A 24,691-nucleotide genomic window follows, 5' to 3' on the forward strand; every position below is an offset into this window, starting at 1 on the left:
AACACCGATGACACTTGTGTTAGCGGGCAGCACTACTGTCGGTGACGGCCCGACCATGGCCTCCCCTGCTGCCATGTCTGTTGTCAGCTTGGCAGCCTGCATCATTCGCCCGTTGCGCAGCAGCCAGGCTCGTCCACCTGAGCCGGCGCACTCCACCCGACGGCTCTTCCCGGCCCCTGACATGAACTTGCCAGACCTTGTAGCAACCCCGTGGGGACACTGTTCCTCTAGCTGCCTGCTTGCTTGCCGCGGCTACTCCATCTCTGCCCCGTCGGCGTGTACATTTCGATGTTCCGTCTAGGCGGGGGGCCCTATAGCGCCCGGCGACGCTATAAAGAGCAGGCGCTGAGATCGGCGTTCCCGCGATAGAAGAAAATAAAGATGGACAGCGCGTGCTCGGAGCGCACGCCCGGCACGGACTGTTCGGAACTAGAAGCCTGCCACGCTGGTCATCTTGCTCTGGTGCTCCGCTGCGACCCCGCAAATCTTCAACATACTCATTTCATTGTTTGATTTCATTGATTTCGAGTATATCTCAATGAACCCTGTTATTAAGGCGTCCGTCTTGTGGTGCCAACTTATTTTTTCGTATTACCTAAGAGGCCCTAGACTTGGCGTTTGGCAAATGGTGTGAGTTTGGAGGTAAAGGTGTATTTCGAAAAAATGGATGAATTTTAATGCAGTGCAGCATAACACTATCCAGTGAGATGACGAGATATACCAGAAGCCACGATAAAATACAGCAAATATGAAAGCGATTACAACTCATCCTACAAAACCAATGGTGTGGATAAAAATCCAGCGAAATATAAATATAAATGGGTATTGACAATGATGTACGTGAAGGGAAAAAGAGACATAAGGTTAATGCGGGCAGTCGCATTGGTAACATTAATTCAAAAAAAATTTGCGGATGTAGTAAAGATTAGAACAGCAGCGATGAAGTTTGAAAGATAACTCACCATGACGAAGACACGACGAGGCGCGATGCTTTAAAGAATTTTGTTCTACCGTCGATGCATGCAATGCTATATTAGGAGCATAATCGCCGAAATATGCGAGAATGGGTGATTGGTGGCGCTTAGAGCATCATGTATTTATGAAGCTAACAAGAAATTGCTATGCTGCGACTAGCTTTGAATTGGTCTAAAATCGTGATTGATTTTAGTTTGAGTTATACTTCAGAGGGTAATGAAATTGCATATGATAAGCCGAGAATATCTGTCCCAAGAAAATAAATTATATTTGATAAACATGATTGGAAATTATTGTTGTTAGTTTTGTATTTGTATTGTCTAAAAGAAATTAGAATCGTGCCGTATTGCTTTATCCTTTCGCCTATGTCTAACACTTCTCTTTCTTCTACCTCTCCATTTTCTAATATATGCTGATCTTCAAGCCTTTCACGCCACACATTTTTTTTATTGCGCAAAGCAGTTAGTAACCTCGGCAACATTTTCAGTGCATAAAGATCAATTTGTTGTTTGAAAAACTTAAGCTTTACAATTCGCGTGCGAAGTGCGGAGTCTCTGCTCAGAAGTTTCCATTTCTTGACCTCAATTACACGTTAAGAAACCATTGCCATAACATGCAGATGCTGCATTGAACTTTTCGGTTTTCTTCTCAAGTGATTGAAATGGGGCATTTGTGGCTGTAAAACGTCATGCTAGCAACCACTGCCCTCTCACCTTTTTCGTCAACCAGTCACAGATGGCCAACTGGTCTCCTTCAGTTCACCGTTTACCATAGACAGAGATTTTTTCAATGTTCTGTATCCAAAGTGTTTTCTGCCTTACAACAAATGAGAAGACGGTAGAGAGAAGACTGAAATGTGGTTTTTGCTACAGTACACACAAAAAGATGAACAGCCGAGAGGGGAGCTTCAGTCCAGTACTCAACGTTTCGACAAAGGAATAACAGTATTATCTATCTATGCTCTCTTATATGCACTGTATACTGTACTTTGAGAATTAAAGCAATATTCGCTGGCAAGAAAACACTGCTCACAGTTCACTACGGGTGCCCCCACTGCATCTCTACTGATAGTTCTTATCCTTTTTCGTGGCTATGTGCAGAGTGCGGGGCCATAAAGAAAGTTGCGGTATTTACTCAAGCCAACCAGGGACCTACGATTGTTATGACCAGGCAGAATATCGCGAACATTACGGATGCCAAAAGCAGCGCGCATGGAGCTTAAAGACATTCCTGCATTAAAGTGTTGTGTAACTTGATCAGTATTTTTATCCGGGGACATAATCGCGATCGTACACTATAAGCCAAAACCACTACTGAAAAAATGCTCCGGCCTTGCTGACACAAAAGGCATCCCATTTGAGGAAATCGCCTTGCTTTGTCACTCTAGATGCATTTTGTTCTTCACCATCAGTATTACACAAGGAAGCTTAATATATATGTTGCTCTTATATCCATGACCGAACAGTAAGCTTTATGTATGTTTGCTTATCATATCTAGAAATATTCGGCCTTTCATTGTGTCTTCTCATTAAAACTTTCAGACATCCTTGAAGATAGATCGTATAGGATTAGGAAGCATTTCCAAAAGCACGAACGCATTTTGGCTAAATCCCAACACAAAGGGGCACTACAGAATAAACAGTGCTTGTCCCTCTCTTAGACCTTGGTGCAAGACATTTGTTGTTTGGAGTAAAGGTGCTTAAAGAAACAAAGTAGGGAAGAGGAGGCAGAGGAGAAGGAAACGAAGTAAAACGCTCATAAACAGTGTACCTGAGGTCTCGCTTGATTGCAGCTGCATTGTTTTTGAGATAGTGCAAATGCAGGAAGATGTAAACAATGATATTTCCATTAGACTACAAGGACGTTTTATTCGCGATGTTTCAGACTCACGAGTGCAAGCGACTAGCAAAGACTGATGAAGACCCGTGCGCACCAACACGAAAAGATCCAATTCTTTCTCTTTATTTTTCTTATAAAAGCAAACCACCATGTTGTCTGTCTTACGTTGACCTGGAACTAGAGGGCCGAGACTAAGGGAACGGCTACGTCGCGACGCGAATGGATTACCTTGTCAGGTAAGCTGACAGCCCATGCACAAACAGATACCACTCTAGAGTATTTTGTGGTAAATTTGATATCAGTAGCAATGTAAGATGTAATTGTCAGATATAAAGTACGAGGACTGTTGTTTCTCTCTGCGACAGTGCATTAAAGGGGTAGAGAAGACAAATTTTTCGGTTTACATTTTTTTTGCCTTGAAAGAGGTCTATGGGCCTTGTGATCATGAAAATGAGCTGAAAACACCAGTTCACAGTGCTAATTAAAATCAGTTTTGAACCTGGTGTTTTGTACCTGGAATTTTGTATCTGGAGTGCAGCAGGAGACACGGTTGACTGGCCAACCTGGGATAACACATTTCTGATGACGTCAGTTTCACCGGCAAGCACTGTCTTTTACCAAGAACAAGCACTGGGTTCGACGACGTACGAATAATTGTGGAAAGTGCACTTGGACGTCACAGGATTTGGCGGAAATACCGAGTTGCTCTCCGGAAAACATTTAAAATCATAGTAAATAGTGTTCCTCTCAACGCGTACGACTGAAACTCGCTGGAAGGCACCTAATTACGCCTATGAAACAAATCAATCGTGTCTAAGTGTTTAAAAGTTTTTGTGTCTGCCCCTTTACTCGTTTATCCCCAACACCACAATTTCCTTGCTCCTAGCGAAGGAGAGGAATTTTGTAGGTACCTTCAGTACAGTTTCAGGAAATGAAAGTATGCCTTGTTTCCATGAAATGTCACGCAATTCACTTATTAATTTCAAGCTGTCAATGGGCGTCGTCTTTTTATTATTTCACTTTTAGAAGCGAGCTTTGTCGTTTAGCCTGACAGGTTAGTACTTGTTTCTTGCGATGCTTACCGCGCTGACTGTGTCAGGAAACAGAACAAGTATTCATGGACTTCCACTTTCTCGACACCTTCATTACTCAGCTTCAAGGTAGCGAAGACCTCGTCTCATTTAAGGCAGTGTTGCAAATTAACGCGATATGAGATCGCACGCAGTAGGCATGCCTGTGAGAAAGGACCTGTTCTGAGCCGTTGGGTTAAGGACATCCGATAGCACTTTAACTTCCCGTCGTTAGCCTACTCGTGCGCACTATAACGCAAGCATACTTAGTCGTTCGGAGGCCACTTGTCGATGCTTAAAAAAAAGAGCGGCAAATGAGGGACAGCTGTCTACACAGTACGCAGTGCGAAAAATTATCGTCACGCGTGAATTCAGAGCTCAGGAATTTCGAGGTGAATCCTGTTTTGTATGGTTTGGTTTATTGGAGTTCAACGTCTCAAAGTTACTGAGGCTATGAGGGACGTCGCAATGAAGGGCTCCTGAAATTTCTACCACCTGGGGTTCTTTAACCTGCACTGACATCGCACAGTACACGAGCCTCGAGAACTCAGCCTCCATCGAAATTCGACCGCTGCGGCCGGGATCCAACCCGCGTCTTTCAGGTCAGCAGCCGAGCGCCATAACCACTGAGCTACCGCGACGGCACGAGACTTCTTTGTTTTCATCTAAAATTCACGGAACGGTGTGAATGGGTATGTGCCATGCCACCAAGGCAACAACAACAACAACGATATGTAGAGTTTTAAACAATATGACAGAAAGAAGATTCTTGCGCAATCGCGAATTTTCTGCTATTTCTTTATTGAATTACAGATTGACTTTGGATATTACCTGCCATCAAGAAGCCTAGTTAGTAAACTGATAATTATGCGAATTATATTTATGCTTGTCATAACTAAGTGCCTGCCACACATAATTAAGAAGTAGTCAATGAATGAAAGCTCAAACGTTCTTCCCTCTCACATCACTCACGACTGTACATAAACCACTAAGCAGTCCACGAACATGGATTTTTTTTGCGCTGAATATATTTGCACCGAATAATCATTATTTCAGCGCAAAAATGCCAGCTTAAATTACAAAAAGTTGGCGACACTTAAAATATTAAGCTTATGAATTAAGTTTTAAGATTAAGGACTTTTTTGTGGGTTAAGGTAGCACAGACGCAGGTGCATATGTTTCTGAATGCATCAAAAGAGTCTTCGAAGGAGTAGCTCGCCTAGGTTGAAATACATGCGGACGACTGCCTGTTATAAAAGGTGAAAAAATCCAAGCAAAGTAAGAGGGACTGCACTGAAACGAGTTTATCAGAAGGAATGAAAACCCCAAAAGAGCAGTGCAGTATTTTTTGCGCAGGCATTGCCTTTCAGGAGCAACTACGATAAGCCCTAGTAAGCATGAAACGAACACGGCGGGGATTGAAAGATCTGTTTTGAGCGTTATAAATGTAACGCCAAATACTTCACAACCTAAACCGAAACTGTTGACAACAAATAAATCATGGCTGTAAAGAACGTGCTCCACCAGGGTTGCACTCGCTTGCAGAGGGAATAAAGTATATATCACATTAAAAGGTCAGTGCAGTACGATGTGTTGCTTGAAACGTTGATCATGACTGAACTTACGTGCTCGCTTTTACTAATGGCGATCTTTGAAGGTCAGTTGCATGATGTGAGCAGTAAAGTAGCCGTCATGCATGCTAGCGTCGAACCCAAATTGCGACCAGAAAGGAATGACACACTATTTCATTCTATCAACGTGGCCTCGCCATCGCATCAACAGAGGATGCACTCGCGAAGTCCTATGTCCAGTTTAGAATAATTTGAGCAGGACATTGAGAAATGCAGGAACGCGGCCCGCGCCATCTCTCATTTGTCTTACTGTTGCATACCGAGCTCTTGACAGTGTTGCTTATGTTCATCAATTTGACTGCGCACACCGCTGGTGATAAGCTTAACGTATATGTTACCAGAAAAGGCCATCTAACGAAACCTACTGTGCTGCTCGGTATCGGTTGTTTAACTGCACTGATATCATCTTTTTTTTTTAACCGCAACTTGAAACCCCACCAACTATGGCGAAGATTTCAGGCGCGTTTTATGGATCAAGGAGGTATCTTTAGAACAGTATGCGTGTTTGGTACATCTGTAAGAAAGATGCGAAACACAACTACCACTCATAAAAGGTCCCGCTCTCAAGTGAGAGAGGCGATGTTTGAGACTTTTGTGCAGCGGTTCGTGTTTCACAGATTCATAGAGATATCTTCATTCCTGTGGTTAATGTGCAACACACTACCCCCGTGCGCTTGCTTGAAAGTTATACGCATGTATGTTGTGACTTCTAGTGCACGAGCTGAATGTCAGCGAGGTGAAATATTTCTTACTGCACTAAGCACCATTGGCGTAGTCAAAAATTTTGTTCGGAGGGGGGGGGGGGGGGGGGGGGCAGGTTGCAGCGTGGCCTCCTCATAGAATTTGTGGAGAGATCAAACGCAAGAATAATAACTGCATTGCCACTGACAATGCCTATTAGATAACGCTACGCACCGTCTAGACAAGTGAAATATGTATTGTTTAAAAAAAAAAATGTATTCGTGTGTCGCAAAAACGGTGGTAGACATAACTGATGCCAATACTTACATGCTTTTGCGTATTTAATAAGTAAAGAAAATATCACACGAAGTTAAGAACTATATCCGTCTAACACTAGCAAAGCAGTGCATGCCGCTGATATGAAAAACGTAAAGGCCATGAAATTAGCAAGTAAAAAAAATATTTTAAAGAATCTTTGTCGCTCAAGAACCTTTCACATTTTTGTACATATGCAACGGCCAGGAAAAAATCTTAACGACGCTGTCCTTCGTTCCAGTGTACTGCGCAGCAGCTGTCACCGGTCTTGTATTGCGATTAATTGCACCGAAATTTTAGTCACAAAAACGAGCACATGTAGAAGCAAGGAGCTCTGCAAAATATGCGTTAGCAGTGCGAAGATAAAGGGGAGTATTACTAATGCGAAGATACAATTTGATGAAGGACAAAAAAGTGTGAATGGAAACAAAGTCACTGTATGTATACACAGAACCTGGCAACAAGATATTTAAATACACGATTGTCTCCATTAAATCTACGTATCTAAGCAAAAGCCACTGCAAAATATGCTTTAGAAGTGCGAAGATAAAGTGGAGTATTAGAAATGCGAAGATACAATTTGATAAAGGACAAAAAAGTGTCAGTGGAAACAAAGTCACTGTATGTATACACAAAACCTCGCAACAAGATATTTAAATACACGTATGTCTCCATTAAATCTACGTATCTAAGCAAAATCCACTCTATATAATGCGTCAAACAAGGCAAATAACCATCTTGCGCAATAACAGATAGTAAACTTGACACACGGAAATACAGACGATCTAGGCAAGAACAAAACTATGATAGAAGTCGCGATGTGTACTTGGGCCATGCGGCAGTCGCGACCGCACCATATGGTTGAATAATTGAGGAACAATGCAGAAATAAATACGAAAGTACCTATTTTTTAACTGCCTGCACGGCGGCAGTTATTCTGCGCCCATAATTACAGAAGGGTATTCCTTTGGTTCAAAGAAAAAATAAAAGCAGTTAGATAAAAAGGAAAGAGAAGAACAAACGAAAGCCACGAATGATGCCGCAAGTTGAGTGTGTGAAATATCCGAGTGTGTATGTTGAGAAATGCCGCGTGGGCAGGGCTTTCAATAAGCAAGGTCAGTCAATAACGGTTATATGTCCTGAAAATTTTCGTATTCGCATGGTAATTTTGATCATGATGCTGACTGATGCTTGCGTCGCGTGACTCCAGATGCATGGGCGTTGCCACAAAATCCGACCCGAGTTAGCAATGTTCGCACCAAAATGTCTTTTCTAGACTAAAAAACACATTGTAGGTGACAAAATCCAGTACGACTTCTGGCGCCGGTGGTTGTTTTGGTCAGCGGTGCGTGACAGTTCGAAAAAATTTCGGGGGGGGGGGCTGGATCTCTATAAGCACCCCCCCTGGCTACGCCCCTGCTAAGCACATTGCTTTGAATGTTTGTTTATTGATTGCATGAACCCACATCCGGTGGGGCGAAGGATATCGACCTTATTTCGGAAGTTTTCAAAAGAGTTTGCGTGTAATTATTGATAATTATTTACTATAATTTTACCCTGCACAGTTTAGACAGAAGTTGGTTGTTATTTGTGCCGGCGCAGTAATTGTTATGAAGGTTATGTAACGCGGAACGGTAAAAACGAAGAAAAATAGCATCCTTTCCCGCCCGTAATAACGGCTTCGTAATCGTGAACGGCTCCGTGACATTGAAACGGCAGTGGGTATCGAGCAATATTATTGTGTCCTTCGAAGGAGGAGACCAAGAAAGAGTGAACAAAGCCAACCCTTTGACAATTAAAAGCTTCGATGCTTGTGGCGACGTGGAACCTCAAGAGTGCCCAAGCGGCGGCTTTATAACTCTATCTCTCTCTATGATCGAAGAAGACAAAAGAACAAGGTAAATATTTTGCCATCTGAGTGCAGTCTCGTACAAGATAAGGTCGTTCTTTCCTGATGCCGTTTCAGATACCAGCTTTCAGGAGCGTCTACCTGCAGAACGCTTCAGCGTGCCAGATTAGTTCCCTTTCTGGTGTAAAAGCCAATATTTGGTCTCACCCCTTATATAGCCCCCCGCACACAACGCTTGTACCCACACTGAAAAACAGGAAGGAGCAAGTCATAGTGGTGCGCGTGAAACACATGATGCCACTTGGAAGCGAAGGGACTTTTTTTTCCTTGGAGTTCGGCGCCGCTATTAAGGTTTCCACAGGACAGCTTGTTTAAAGAAGTAACGTTTCTGTGGCCATTGGACAAGAAGAAGACAACGGTCCTGGATTTTATGGAGGAGGTCTGAAGAAGCGTTGACGGGAATACCCACTACAAACGTACGAGAAGTCTTCATTACTTTTCAACTGTTCATGAGGCATCTAGGAGTTCAATGAAATGCTTTCTGGCAATAATCGAGCCTTGAGGTTTATATAGAAAGGAAGGATGATGATACAAGGTTACAATTCATAAGCTTGTGACATCAGCTTTTCGCTCTGAAGCGAAAGTGTTAGATGCCTTGATGAAGCAGGCCGTCCTAACCATGTTTACTAGGCCGGCTGGTTACTGGAACTGAAATTGAAGCCGGGTAAGATATCGCTCTCAAGAAACGGTTAAAAAGTACAACACCTACACCCTGTTCAAGGAAAATACTAATCAAGAGGAATTCAGGTTAGAACTGGGCTCCCCAGAACTCAATCGCTGAGATTTTTAAGAAGATGCATGCGAATATGTTGATTGCCAGTGCTGGCTAGAGTTCTTCCGGGATATCATTGGTTCACGGCATCGCCTCAGTGACTGCATTGTTTCGTTAAAGGTTTTCGTACTGAAGACGCTACAGGATGAGAACAAGGTGGATGCTGTTCTTCATCCTGGTCGTGCCTGTATGGGAACTATGGACGCGTTCGCCCTTCTTGACACAACTAAGCACTCAACTCGGATCAGCATGCCTGGTCCTCATGGCGAGCTACTGGCTGGCGCAGTTCTTCTGGTCAAAGCTATTCATGAAGCTTGTAGAAGGAGACGGCAAGGCCGTGCTGGTGACAGGTAAGGCATTTGGCATTTTTCGGTGATAGTGGCTGTGTTTAGGCTTATTTAGAACCGTATGTTCGGTGTAAGCACCGAAGACAACACATAGATCATTAAAACTGTTTTTTGCGCAACTACAATGAAAATGATATATTTTAAAGCACTACAAGATACAAGATATCTTGTCGCAAGAGGACGACTTCACAGCAGGGTCTGCTTCGACTCAAAGGCAGGGCTAAAGTTGCTCAAGAAACGCCGCTGCTATCGTGATAACCAATGTCTAAGCATACTACATTATGTTTTGTTGTATTAACGTGTTATTCTCAGTTGTATATGCTTTGTCCCCCCTCCCCCCTTATGTAATGCCTCAACAGAGGCCTTTAAGGGTGAAATAAATGATGACAATGATGATGATGACTGCAATGACGTCTGCCTGTTGCTCTTTGGTAGGTGAATAGTTTTGCGATAGCTTCCTAGCCATGAATAGGCAGTGGCAACGGTTTTGGACAGGTGGGCTGCTATGTAAGTTAGTTGGGCGGTTAGAATTAAGAAGTTTGCGGGGATAGGGTGGCCGCTGCTGCACAGGACAGGGTTAATTGGAGAAGCATGGGAGAGGCCTTTGCCCTGCACTGGGCATAGTCAGGCTGATGCTGATGATGATGTGCTGCTATGGCACCTAGGAAGCGACTGGAGTTTTTGGTTGAAACCGTGAAAAACCAAAAAAATCTATGCTGGAAAAGTTTTTTCAGTTCGGTTTAAACCGCATAACACCGGTACCTTTCATCGTATTAAGAGAGTAACTATTAAGTACGGGGTACATCTTTAAGATGTACGTCACTTGCTGGCTATTCAGAAGGAGTTGAAATTGGTCACAATAGAGAATTAACAGAGTGTGGATGCATGAAGCAGGATGATGCAACATGTTCGTTGAATTAAGCAGTATATACGCGCGGTTTGAAGCAATGCTCGGCTATTTGTAAAATTCCGGGTACAGACTGCAACGCTCGGCTACACTGTTAACCATCGTGCACTAGCGTAGGGTCTTCTGCTGAAATACTGGCATTATTTTATAAGAGCTTTTGAACTAGTAAAGGAACTTTTGCATGACTTATAAGGAATATGGTGAAATTTATAAGTATAATAAGCCGCTGTAAACGCGCAACCACGCAAAAGCGTCTCGAAAAAGTGTCATGGTGTGGCTTTCGCGACGGTTCAGCAAGAGTTCCATCGCCACCGTCATAATGTGAACTGTTTAATGGAGGCCCTGTATAGTTCGTTAATTACGGCCGCGGTCATTTTTTAGTTCATACCAAGCCGAGAGTTTGTTCCTGTGACGCCTTTGCTGCTTTCTCAGTTCGTTCCGTGACTTAAGCAATGTGGAATATAGCGTAAAGAAGAAATTCCATCGCATTGATCACAAATAGATAAATAATCATTTACACATGAAGGTTACTAGACAGCGAACCGCGGTTCCATTTGTTTCAGTGAGGCAAGTGCATGTTTGTATTACTGTTCTGTCACTGCCGCTTTTCATTTTGCTCTTTTCGTGTTTTCACATGAAGAGGAAATTTTTTAAGGAGAAAAATGTCATACACGGTGCACGGCAGTAACTCTGAAAGCTCTCCCCAACATTTAGTCAATTCTGAGCATCAGTAATAATTTTTTTTATGAGGGTTTAACGTCCCAAAGCGACTCAGGCTATGAGGGACACCGTAGTGAAGGGCTCCGGAAATTTCGACCACCTGGTGTTCTTTACCGCGCACTGACATCGCACAGTATACACGGGCCTCTAGAATTTCACCTTAATCGAAATTCGACCACCGCGGCCGGGATTTGGCTTGAAGCCAAGCGCTCAGCCATGAAAAAGACGATACTCCCTCCCCCACTCTTGTAAACAAAGGCCAATGTTATAGCGCCGTATGGGCCAAAAGCAGGTTCTATCAGCAATGTATAGTGGCCGCCAATCAGAGGTTGAATCAAAGTGCGCCGTTTTGTAATGTTCAGAACTTGCTTGCACCTCTGATAATTACTGGAAAGAAATACATTTCTGTGACCTCCTACTGAAATGGCATTTAAGAGCATAAGAGTTTGTTCAGCTGCTTCGCTAGTTTAGTTCCTTGAAAAAAGCGCAAGAAAGTTTTGCCTGTGACTGGTTTCTCTATTTTTGATTTATATAATTAGTTACATTAACCCACTATCAGATTTGAGCAATCGAGAGCATACAAGTACCGTGATCATGGAGGTTGGAGCAGAGGCTGTGGTAAGATGGAGGTTTTACACGTTTGACAAGACCTAAAAGCGAAGATAGAGGTAAACCTGAGAATAGTCGCCGGTTTTAAAGCTATTATTCAGATGGCCCCTTCGGCACAAGTGACTCTTTGTGAAGAGATCATTTTCACATAGCACTAATGAAGTTTCTATTTTATAGAGCTTAGATGCCGATGTGTTTATTTCGCGCTGCGCAAGAAAGAAATTCCACAGTGCGTTTTTCTCAGCGGCATGAACCTTAACTAACACTCATACAGATGAGCTTTGATCTGAACCGCCTTGTGGTCGCAGGCTGTGACACGGGCTTTGGAAACCTGCTAGCCAAACGTTTGGCCCGCCTGGGGTTCTTCGTGTATGCCGGCTGCCTCAACGCGAAGGGCGAAGGAGCCGGTGAGTTGACCAAGAACTCCAACATTCACGTGCTCCAGATGGACGTTACCAAAGAAGAGCAGATCGAGGAGACCTTCGTCACTGTCAAGAGCACGCTTGGTTCTAAAGGTGAGTGAACAAGTGAAATTTATTTCTTCAATTTTTAAATCCCTGTCTGTGTCTATGATCCTCGCCTTCTAGGACCGAAAACTTCCTGAAGCCTCGTCCTCTGCTGGGCCGGAGAATAGCAAATATAATAATTTGCTTGGTAGTGTATGGAAAGCTGGATTTTCGGAGTAACCCGTTTAAAACGGGCGTTGTCGGCTGCCCCCTAGTCCTTAACCTACAGCGCACCTTTGTAAGGTCTGGGCATGCATAAAAGAAGCCACTTTTCTTCATTTTTTAACATCAGGCCCTAGAGTTATGAAATTTAGAGCTCGGACCTCCGCTCCTAAAGTCTCGGAAGCTCAGTGTAAAGTGTAATATAAACACACAAAAAAATGTGCGCGCTCTATAAAGGCAACGCCATGGGCAACGCAGAACTCTTTGCGTCATCTATCAAAGACATTTGTAAGCCTTTGAGAAGTTGGTGTGTATTTTAGCAGGTGGCGCTTCAATCCCTAAGGCCTTATAATTAATAAAATTGATGTGCCGTTTTCATTTTTTTCGGAACAGTACAGGCATGAATATCGTTCTTTTTTAATAGAACCTTTTGTTGGGCAGCGGACTGCATGTGCCCCATTAGCATAAAGAGCAGGCAGACAAAAAGCCGTGCATCTAGGCACTATAATTTTGCGTGCTGAATACTACCGATCTATATATAAAAAAACAGTTCATAGTGCTTTTATCTTTCGTTATTAGGTCTCCTCGGTGTACTGTGTGATTTTATAACCAGTGGTGTATAGTTCGACAAGACACGTCTTGGCGAAAAGAAAAATATGGAAAAATTGTAAGCTTTCGAGGTTTTTCCAGCAGTGAATTATCTCAATGTATATCTTAAGCAATTAGCAGTTTTAATGCAAGTTGTCTTATGCGTCCAAACGATGCAGGTACGAATATATATTAGGTTTTTTAAAGAAACCTTTGGTACAACTGCAGACCCCTTTTCAGTAGGCTAGCACTAAGACCCCAGTCTCTGAACTCGCCACTGCCTGGCGACATGGGCTGGACGGATTGGATTAGAGAAACTTTACTGATCTAAAAGATCAATGGGGTGAGATTAATGGCGCCCTAACGGAGGGCGACCTTTCCCACCCAGTCCGCAAGCTTCGCCTTCATGTTATTGTCAGGTTGGTCGGGAACAGTAACCTGGGTCTCACAAGCCTCACCGGTGGCAGCGTCTGCCATCGCAGGACCATCGCTTAACCGCTGCACCGCTGCACGAGGAGTGGTATGAGTACTCTTAGTGACCTATCAGTGTAAACTAGACTGACCAATTCAGCATACATGGGCATTAATACGTTAACACAAGCGTGGGTTCCCCTCCGGTTTTAGCGGGCTAGCTGTAAGGCCAAAACTCACGATTTAGCCCATCATTGTCTAAAGGTTGCTTGACCTCGTAACCTCTGATAAAGGATTGATAAAGGAATGTTCTCAGGAGCAGTTTACATAGATTTTAGCAAAGCATTTGATTCCATTGATCACTCCATCTTGTTTCACGAATTGGAATCTTATGGTATCACTGGACCTCCCCTAATGCTCTTGAAGAGCTTTCTCTGTGATCGAGAGCACATAGTCTCTATTAATGACCATACATCTAACATAGCTTTAATTAACAAGGGTGTTCCACAGGGCTCAATTCTTGGCCCTGTATTGTTTTTACTCTACATTAAGTATTTACCATCCTGTTTAAAGAATTGCAATAGTATACTATACGCAGATGACTCTACCATGCTATCATCGCATCAGGACATTAATCAGCTGATTCTTAACCTACAGAATGATCTTAATTCTCTTGAGCGTTGGTGCCACATTAACCGCCTGTCCGTGAACGTCACTAAAACTTGTTTTCAGATTTTCCATCCCCCTCAGAAGTCATTGCCCATCACACCACTTCTGTACCTCAATTCTGCTGCTATTTCACCGCAAGATCGAGTTTCTTTTCTTGGTGTTATCATTGACCCTCACCTAAAATTCAATCATCATGTAGCTGAAACGTGCAAGAAAATTTCTTATGGGTTACGCGCACTAATTAAAGCCCGAAGCTATTTTCCAGTCCAAACTTTATTATCTCTTTACTACGCATTCATCCACAGCCACTTAAACTACGGTATCTCATCTTGGGGTAACGCCTATCATATTCATCTCTGGCCTTTAATAAAACTGCAAAAGCAAGCCATGCGCATCATAACCAATACCCCTCGAATGTCACCCTCCCGCATTTTGTTTATAGATTTAAACGTTCTACCTATCTCGGCCCTTTATTTTTACAACCTTGGTATCCTATTCTTTAAGATTCTTCATCATTATCTCCCGCTAAGCATATTTTCTCCCGGCACGATCATGAGCAACATCGTCACACGTTTTGCGCTGCGTAATAACTTTTTACTACCTAAGGTCAGAACTAACTACGGGAAACAATGCCTTCATTTTTCATCCGTATCATTTTGGAATTCTTTGAACATAGACATCAAACAAACTAATACGCTTTCTTTATTCAAGGTCAAACTAAAGCTTTTCCTTCTTAATTTGTGATTTTTTCTGTTATGTTATTGATTCTATGTATCGCGGCATCTGTGAGTGTTTTATTTTACATTATCGTGCATTACATTGTTTGTATTTAAATATTTCAGTAACTAATATTACACTATGTGCTTATATTTATTCTGTTTCGTCGCTAATTAATGTGCTGTGTATTTTATATTATGTTGCATATTGAAATTTATTTTCATGGGAGGTCCCGCCCGCGGTCTTGTACCATGGGACCTCTCGCTGTATACGCTTGTAACTTTTATTGTATTACTCAATAAACGTTCAACTTTCAACTTTCAACTTTCAACACAGCATCGAAGAGAATTAGAAACAGAGGTGGAAAAGGGAACGCTCGTACACGTAATTGGCATTTCGTATAACCGCGCTAAATTGTAGCTGATTATTTTTTTTACAAAGTAAGTGGCTGAAACGATTCTAAAGTGATGTCATTCCATTCCTAGGTATACTCAGAGTGCAACTTTACCACTTACATGCATGGGAGACATGCAGAAAGCTTTAGATTTATAAAGGCTAGTGAAGTTTGCTCATTGTCAGCCTTCTAACGTTGTTTTTGCTCCTTACGCACAGTAAAGAGAAGTGCACTTCATGGAGCGATAATTTTTAAACTGTTTATACTGCATCAAATTATGAATATGAACCCGAACTCGAAAAGCTGGGGAGGAGTTCATCCGCTTGGTTCGCCATTGCTTCCATTTCAACTCCCTGTTGTTTATCTTGGTCTGGGAGTGGTATATCAAATTCTTAGGAAGAATAAGGCAAGTTGGTCTGGGTGATGTGTTTCTAGGACGGACTGCGAAAAACCGGACACTGGATCCTTATATTAGATTTTACAACAACTTTTTGTTGTCCCCTTTTACAGGCGCTTGTGGCGTGAACACACATATACGCGCGCACATACATACCGAAGGTACGAAGATGAAATAGTACAAGAAGCATCCCTATAAGTCTTCTTGAAAGAATGATAAGTGAAGCTCTTGGTTTCACCCCAACGGCTTCAGCGTGACCATAAAATGTTATGACGGTGGTAACTCTATTGATGCTTCTGAAAACACCAGATTTTGACTGTCGTAAAGGCGTTAGAGCCGAGATAAATACAGCGGCAGGAGTAATAAAAGTTACTTTACAGGCATTAATGCTCCTTCGTATTGCTTTCCCATTATGACGTTAGTTCTCGGTTTGGGTATCAAGTACCAGAATGGCTTCACAGAGGCTTCCCCTGGCGATCACTGTAAGAGATGCCTACTGCTATATATAACCGAAAAACGTGGGTACTATATTTCGCTGCAACGTTTTTTTCTTCTTCCCAATATTCCGCAGTGCTGTGGGCAGTGGTTGCGAACGCCGGTGTTCCTAGTCACGGGCTGCTAGAGTGGGAGAGCATGACGTCGATCCGAAAGGTCTTCGACGTGAATGTCTTCGGAGTGGTGAGCGTGTCCAAGAAGTTTTTGCCGCTCCTGAGGAAATCCAGGGGCCGTGTCGTCCTGGTATCCAGCGTCCTAGGCAAGTTGAACGTTACTCATGCTGTGTCCCCAAGCTCTCCGGTGATTAAGTGGAAGGTCCAGGCGTCGTTAATGAATAATAAGTCGATAATCAAAACTAACGGAAACAGGCAACACGAAATGGTAGAGGGGAGACTGAGGCTCACAAACGGGAGGATAGACGCTGTATTAACAACTGAGTCATGCTACAGAATAATCAATCAATCAATCAATCAATCAATCAATCAATCAATCAATCAATCAATCAATCAATCAATCAATCAATCAATCAATCAATCAATCAATCAATCAATCAATCAATCAATCAATCAATCAATCAATCAATCAATCAATCAATTAATCAAATCTTTATTTCAGTTTGTACATGCAAACTGGGGATGGTGAGAAAAAAGCAGCGAATGATACACGGCTTGACGGACCTCACCATCCTTGCAAGTCAGCAGTTGGCACGAGGCAAAAAAAGAAAACACTGCTAAAAAGTGGATATTAGTGCGCTTATGAAGAACAATGTTTACGGAAACAGATATCTAGCAACTGCAGCAATAATCGTAGTAAAAGACAGTGAGGTTATTACACCGAGTGGCATAGTACACGCAGACAATTCGCATCACTGTAGCACAGACAGCTGAATAAAGCTTTTCCGGATGGCATAATCTCCTTGAAGACACCGCAGTGGGCAAACTTACTGGAAAGCCAACAGGGTAGCGATCTGAGAAATGTTAAGTAAGTTATGCAGCATCTTTCTTGTCCCTTGTGCGTCTTATTTATCCCTGTATTATTTGGTGCAGCCAGTTTACTTGCGTCAAGAACCAACTAGTGTTCACAACGTAAGCATTCGGAAAAATGTCGCAAATACGAAGACTTCAACACTCCAAAAACGAATACACCTACATGAGAGTAAAAAGCGAATAAGTTATCCTCAAGCTCACACCCTTTTATAGAAGAGAGTGCGCTAGAGGACAACCTTACACCCTTTTTACTCCTTTCTGCTTACAGTGAAGGTATGTTTGCGCTTTCCACGTCTGCCCAGCGTGTGTTAGTGTAGGTGCTGAGTGATCATTTCGTGTTTAAATGGTGTAACAAATTCAAGGATTATGCTTATGATCTTCTGACACGAGTTACAGCTCACACTACTGCGTCAGCAAATAAATCGTGAGTGATAGCTATTGCTGATTTTGTGAATTGTAGTAAACCGTGAATGTTTGAGAACTTGTACCGAAAAGAATGCACAGCAAGATACTTCGCAATAGCAAAATCAATGTGGCTGCCACAATTAAAAATTGAGAAGATGCGCTTGCACCTGCATTACTTTAAAACTGAAATGTCCGTGGTAGCCGCTAAGTAAAGGAAACACGCTAAAGCTAATTTAGCTGAGCTCCACAGATGTCGCTCAGGTATCTTTGTTTAGCATGGAATCAAGCTCTTACCATAAAGAGGGCCGCTAAATTAAAGGTTCAGTGACAAGGTGGGACGCTAGCGACTGTACAGACAGGACCCAGGTAAGAAAGGTGTATATCTAGGAGTACAGGATAACCGTGGCAAAATTGGGAGCACGTTTTCTGAGGGTGTGGTAATACGAAATTACAGAAAGGTATACTGCGCAGCCTGCCGCGTGCTAGTTCTCATATGCGCTCCCATACAGCGTTGTGATGAGGCGCACAATGCCTTATCAAGCTACCCGTTGTTCAGCCTGCGAACGATTTCTGCCCGCTTCTGCAAAGATGGACGTTTTGGAGTATAGCTGTGTTCGATCACAATTTTCTTGCTGTTCGTTGTTGCTCAATGCTATATGTCACAAATTCGGTAGGTAAACAACGTTAAAAATTGGTGTGGCTATTTAGTTGATGAAATAGCTGGCAAAAAACAGAGAGATGAAAGTTAAGAAAGTTCTCGAGAAAAACCCATGTGCCGTGAACTTTCTTTCAGCTTTGTGCCTGCAAACTGTCACATCAGGTATGACTGTGCAATGCATCTCAAAAGACGCTCAAAATGGCCTACGAAATTAGTCTTTGTGCGAAGCACATACTGATGTAATCATTAAGCCAAGGGAACCATTATCCTATGTTAACCTCATGCAAAGAGCGAAGCACACACAACCTGCGAACCATAGCTTCTACTATCTAGTTATTGTGATGTGCCCACTAACAGCTATCGGACTTTTGCAGTCATGCATTCAGAGGAGTGAAAGAGAAAAGAACAATGAAAAGAATAAAAAAGAATAACAAAATACTATTAATACGGTGAAGGCGATGAAAATCCCAAGGAATCATAGAAAAAGTTAACAGCAAAAAGTTGTTAAAGTCCCAGTGAGCACCGCAGGTTTCTTCTGAAAGGTTTCAAATCTTGATGAAATATACAGTGCATGTCACCTAAGATTTACTAATACTGAATAGTTAACTTTTTAACTATTGCTTTCAAGCTCCTAATTAATTTAGAGGGGTGAAGCTCACCGTAAGCAATATCCATATCAGTTTTTAGATTTCCGAAAACGTGGGTGCCCTCGGCGCTGTAAGCCAACAAATTTTGGTTAAATCGCGCCAAAATACATGCGCTTTCGTGAAGCTTGCAGGCAAAACAACCTCTCCAGTGCACGTAACTCGTCGAGACAGCCAAGATTTGCTGGCCCATAGTTGCGAGGGTAACCGCGTTTACAAAATTCTAGAAACTGATAAGGATATTAAATGCGGTTGGCTACACAACTCTCAGTAATTAAGAGCCTGACGGTAATAGTGAAAAAGTTAACTATTCAGTATTAGTTAATCAGCCTGCTAGTCAGCACGTCTTAGCTGTATTGTAATGTGCTACACCGCTTACAATGCTATGCTGAAAACAAAGCGCTATTCAAACTCATAAAGCCTATTTTTAAAAATTTTGTAATGTTTTAGGTGAAACACCCTGTATAAGCCAGACGTGTTGCCATTGCGTTATGCGTACACATCATTCTTACAATGGGGCTCATTCTGAAAGGTGACACGTCAAACAAACAACTTTGTCGCGCGAACCGTCCAGAAACCCGAAGCTTCATCAGAGATTCTAGGTGCATGCAGTTAGTGTGTCCATGTAAACACTTCAACAGGAAGAGAAGATACTGCTACTGCCGTCCGATCGAGAAGTCGATTAGTTCGAGCGCACGTAGGGCGGCTCTATAATCGTCTCGGGGGGCAGATAAGCAGACCGCGTAGCTCATAGCATTCCTCGCAGACATTTTCTGTAAACAAGGTATGCAACGGCAGGAGCACGCATCAGGGCGCATTGACCGTTGCCCCGCAGCTCAGTGCGATTCAAGGTCTCACAGGCCATGGTGGTTGTTTTCATTGCCGCGCTTTGCAGGCCGCGGCACCGTGCCTGCGGGCGTGTCCTACTGCATGAGCAAACACGCGGTCATCTCGCTGGCGGACGGACTGCGACGCGAATGCCTGGGAAAGGGTGTTGATGTCTCCACCATCGAACCGACCGCATACAGGTGAATGTTCGCTTGTTGGGCTTGCGGTGCTGATCTACCATATTTTTTTTAATGTACCGGCGTCTGAAACAGTTTAATTTTTCTGCCTTCACTGCCTGTTCATGAATTTGGTGAAAATTAATCGACGCATGGAAGAATGATGGAGGTTTTTAAAAGGACTTTGTGACACTGTCACGCAAATAAAAAGGAATAGTTAACACTTTGTTTTCAGCGCACAAATAAAAGTGGTGCGCGATTCTAAGATATTAGAGAGAGAGAGAGATAGAGAGAGAGAGAGAGCGCTTTAATGGAAAACAGATTTTAGCCTGCGGAAATATTTTCTGAGAAGCTAGTCTGCTTAGCAGACGGAATAGAGGGTTAAAAATGGAAGAAGGTTGCTAGAAAGTAATGCGTTAATTGAAGAGGGTTGTAGCGCAATAGTTGACTGCATATCGATTCGTTGGATGAGATTGAAGCCAAGTTCAATGCATGTCTAGCGGGATGATCAAGTTTTCCGGCAGTTTAGAGTTTGTGTAAAACACCAATAGCGTCCAAATAGGCAAATAAGAATTTCAATGTACGTAGCTGCTATCTGTAGCAGCCTAAAGCACCTAATATACAGTCCACTTTGAATGGCACTTGGGTGACGGATATCGTTGTGAAGAAGTATGTCGTCCTCGTCAGCAAAAGATTATTTTGCGGCCGTTTCTATCCTGAGAGCAACAATAGCGACAAGAAAAACTGTAAGGTGCTTAAGACTGGACGTTTCTATCCTGACACCAAAAATAGGAACAAGAAAAACATTAAGGTACTTAAGACTAGACGTTTCTATCCTGATAGCAAAAATCGCGATAAGAAAAACACTGATGTGCTTAAAGAAGTAAACAAAGCACTTGAATGCTCGTGGCATTACCACTGGAGTTTCAGAGCAGAGCTCGGGTTCAAACTCATACTTCTCAATTTCCGTCTCACTAAGGAAGGAAACACGAAGGAAGGAAAAGCATGAAGATGTAGGTAACTTTAATGGTCACATTTATATGGGTCAGAAACCCGGACTAAAGATTCGAAGACGTCTATAATGAAGCGGAGCGTTTCGCTTGCACAATTATTCAAGACGCGGGTGCCAGCAGTAAGCGCGCGATTAGGATATCGAGTATGCGCATGATGCCGAAAATATCGTTCACTAGGAAGGAGATCACGGTAGCCTGGGTTCACTCAGTACAAAGTAGCTAATAATAAGAAAATAATTACTCATTCGCATCCACCCAAGCGCAGCCATACGGCTACAAAGTAAAGCTAAACAGCTTTCTCAGAAACTTCGTAGTTAAAGAAAAATTCGTCCTGGTCCAGGGTTCGAACCCGGGACCAACGCTTCACCGGAGCAGTCGCTCTACCAATTGAGGTAACCGGGACGGCAAGCTTATGGTAGGGCGAGAGCAAATTGATCAATAACTCGAAGTGGGAACTGTGTTGGTCAAATGTTTAGGGAATCCCGCAAGGTGGAGTAGACTACTCCACCTTGGGGGATTCCCCTAAACATTTGACGATAGTAGCTAATAGTCCACAAATACGACACAGCAATATTTTTCAGAGCCTGTAGACATGGTCAGTCTCACCGGATTCGAATGTCCACGACGTTCGGCGTAGCTGAGGCAACGGTCAGCAATGTGTGGATAACGACTTTCCAGCTGCGGGGCAGGAACAGCTGCGAGCGGAATCACACGGCGAGGTAACGCAGCACTGGGAAGCGTTTAGTTGCCGCGCCTGTCGGGCGGTAGCTGAGAGGATGTTGCGCACTATCAGTTCCTCTCGCGTCTACATTGAGATAGCACCACTATGGCTTATTCCATTGGAGATAAGAGGCAGGTATCAGCGGTGGTGTTTCAGTGGCTAAGTGTCGAGAAAGTGAGGCCCTTTCTGTTAGCAGTTAACTGACGTGACAGAATGAAATGTCTATTTTTATTCCCTTTGCTTCTAGGCTCTCTTCATATTGCAAAAACACATGCTAGGAGTCATTCAATATGATCTTATCACCGTGAAACCTAGCGTATAGTCTAATTATGAAGTTCACTCTTGGGCTTCATTTTTGCCCGAAATTCGGAGGTTAAAATTGGGCGATATTTTTTTTACCTCAAAGTTCGGTTTAAATCTGGTTACTGTGCAACATGTCCATAAATCAGGCTTCGTTGCTTCATTTTTCGCATGGAAAAGATGGTGGAGAATAAACGGTCGTCTTTGTTTGGCACATAAATGTATTTTTCATGAGTATTTGAAGGCAGCATGAAAATAACGCAAAGTTTCAGAAACAAACTTTTTTGCCAAATCAAGTTTCTTTACATGTTACACTCATGTCGCTGAGAACAATACCAATCTCACACGCAGCACGTTCATTAGCGTGCAAGGCTTGCCTGCGTCTGAGTACTGAGGAAGATTCTTTCAACGTCACACCTGTCATTTTAAACGTGCAAGAGGCTTGGAACAGGAGGTCGTTAGCGTGAATACCGCTTAAAACAGTAGTAGCAATGAGACATCTAATAAGTGACAGAATTGGGCTTGTGGTTTCTAAAACACACTTTTCGAAATCGCACTAAAATTCAGCCACGTCATTAATAAATAGACAGAAAGATCTTCAGTCAACCAAGAACCCCCCTCTTGAATAAGAACAACATATCCGTCAGTCTTTGTTCAGTGTCATCAGCTTTCGCCACAAGAAAACGTAAGTTCTCTAATAGGGTTATTTGTGAGCAGAAATCGTGTTTAACATGTTAACAAAATATTATTCAGGGTACAAGAATGGAGTAAAATCGAGTTCATCCGACGTAATTCCGTAATTATAATGCATATGTGTTTTTTTCGGCATAAATGCATTAGTTCTGCTGCCCAAATGCTACTGGAAGCTAGAGGGGGCTAACTGTTGTACCACGCAGTTAGTGTTTAAAATACTGTCTAGAAATATAATATTTTTAAGGAGCCTTCCTAGTCATTCGCCTTGTTCAGATTACCTTCCTGGGAACTCCTAGGGTCGAAATAACTTTTAAGTTACTTGCAATTACGGCGAGGACCATTATTGGGAGCCCACCTTGAATTGTCGTATAACTAAACTTGTAGTTGTAGAAATCTGAAAGCCAAAGAAAGCCAGTCAAAGAGCCAGGGCAGGAGAGGGGAGAAGAGAAGAAAGTTGAAGGAGAAGAAAAATAAGAAAGAAACCACGCCAGAAGAGAGAAAAACTTTATAAGAGAGGAAAAGAAGAAAGAAAAACAAGAGAAAGAAGACAAGGAGAGAAAGAACAGAAGAAGAGGACGGAGAAAAGACAGGCTCACCACCGGCTCTTGCGGAATGTTTTAACTAAGCCGTAACCTTGTTTCAGATAGTAATTGTCTGCCATCAATTTTTTTGTAATTTCATGTAAATGCGCATTCAGCCTTGTAAGGTCTTTGTTGCATGTTTCTGATGGCGTGCTGACGGGTAGCACAGAGCACGGAGAAATGGGGTTACAGTGATCGATGTGATGGGCCAAAGGCTGAAAACATTGTTGTGCATTCATGGGAACACCCAGAATTTAAGGCCACTTTTATTAAAGCGGCACTGATGACAAATTGAAGTCGGCCTGCGTTTATAAACTACGGTATTATAATCACAAAGATACTACACTTTCCGGAAGCAGCTTTGTAGACTAGAAAAGAGCAAGGTACAGATAAACAGGTGTCGCCAACATCGGCTGGTTTTGCATGTAAACTCTATGCATTCACGCGAATTTTGTGGCGCGGATCCTAGAAGCTTGTTATTCACCCACCCACTTCAAAAGAGCAGTAACCTGCTCTCTCGGTGTAGACATCATGAGTTTGAATCAAGCAACGGCAAAATGTTTGAATTACATTTTGTCAGCCATAAATGCTCCTTTGCTGCCGGGAAGCCATTATGCTACCTGAAAAAAAAAGAAATAGTCAATTTTTACATAGATCAATGACTTAATGGAGTTGTCCTCAATGTTCCTTTAATGCCGATCAACAGAACTTATGCTCGTGATTGACGAGTATATACATAAAATAAAAGTTTCGCCCTCACCTCGTTTTGGCATTTCTTGCCGGGCATGCTTTGCCAAAAATATGACCTTATATTCCCAGTGAATGGGAACGTCATTATTGTATTCTTGACAGGACCCGTATAGTGGCTGACGTGGGCTCCTTGAAGATGATTTAATAGTCATTTTTTTCATAGATCAATGACTTAATGGAGTTGTCCTCAATATTCCTTTAATGCCGATCAACAGAACTTATGCTTGTGATTGACGAGTATATACATAAAATAAGAGTTTAGCCCTCACCTCGTTTTGGCATTTTTTGCCGGGCATGCTTTGCCAAAAATATGACCTTATATTCCCAGTGAATGGGAACGTCATTATTGTATTCTTGACAGGACCCGTATAGTGGCTGACGTGGGCTCCTTGAAGATGATTCAAGACGACCTCGGCAAGCTGCCGCCCGAGGTGCTCGAGGACTACAGCGAGCAGGAGATACTGGAATGGACGAAGACAGCCGAGACCCTCTTTAAGTGCATGTCCCGCGAGGACCCTAACGAGGTGGTCGACCAGATGATGCGCGCAATCAGGGAATCGGAGCCGAAGCCCTACTACTCCGCCTGGGGCCCCCTGGATCCAGTGTTATACTTTATCCTGCGGGAGGCGCCCGCTGAGATGGTGGATGCGTTAAGTTTCGTGGTGCGGAAGATGAGCGGATGGAAGAAGTAGGCCCCACATTGACGAGCCTGTGAGGAGTCACTTTGTTGTTGAGTTCGGAGTGCTTTGTCGAAGGTGCAATAATGCAGAATTGCTCATTCTCTGCTTAACATTCGTAGATGGCGGTGATCTTCATACCACT

At 42.9% G+C, this 24,691-nt stretch overlaps 2 protein-coding genes across 2 annotated transcripts in view; one reads left to right on the forward strand and one right to left on the reverse strand.

Moving 5' to 3' along the window:
- The window catches only part of LOC149329920 (estradiol 17-beta-dehydrogenase 2-like), a 73,956-nt gene extending 52,377 nt beyond the window's left edge, over positions 1-21,579 (reverse strand). Inside the window, exon 1 of the mRNA XM_089560654.1 lies at positions 21,431-21,579. The gene's annotated coding sequence lies outside the window, so the exon portion shown is untranslated. The remainder of the gene's footprint in view (positions 1-21,430) is intronic.
- LOC149329922 (retinol dehydrogenase 7-like) lies at positions 8,643-24,691 on the forward strand. The gene is made up of 6 exons (XM_089560664.1): positions 8,643-8,836; positions 9,313-9,542; positions 12,084-12,290; positions 16,191-16,373; positions 19,703-19,835; positions 24,231-24,691. Exons 2-6 carry the CDS (start codon positions 9,338-9,340, stop codon positions 24,559-24,561), a joined length of 1,059 nt encoding a protein of 352 aa, XP_089416790.1. The 5' UTR covers positions 8,643-8,836; positions 9,313-9,337; the 3' UTR covers positions 24,562-24,691.

This window comes from Amblyomma mixtum, chromosome 9, assembly GCF_055824585.1.
Source record: "Amblyomma mixtum isolate Tamu chromosome 9, ASM5582458v1, whole genome shotgun sequence".
NCBI classification, from domain to species: Eukaryota; Metazoa; Arthropoda; class Arachnida; order Ixodida; family Ixodidae; genus Amblyomma; species Amblyomma mixtum.

Coding starts and splice junctions, on each gene's coding strand:
- LOC149329922 (XM_089560664.1), top strand. CDS start 9,338: ATGAGAACAAGGTGGATGCTGTTCTTCATCCTGGTCGTGCCTGTATGG. Junction 12,291..16,190: donor GAGCACGCTTGGTTCTAAAG/GTGAGTGAACAA, acceptor AATATTCCGCAG/TGCTGTGGGCAGTGGTTGCG. Junction 19,836..24,230: donor ATCGAACCGACCGCATACAG/GTGAATGTTCGC, acceptor TATTCTTGACAG/GACCCGTATAGTGGCTGACG.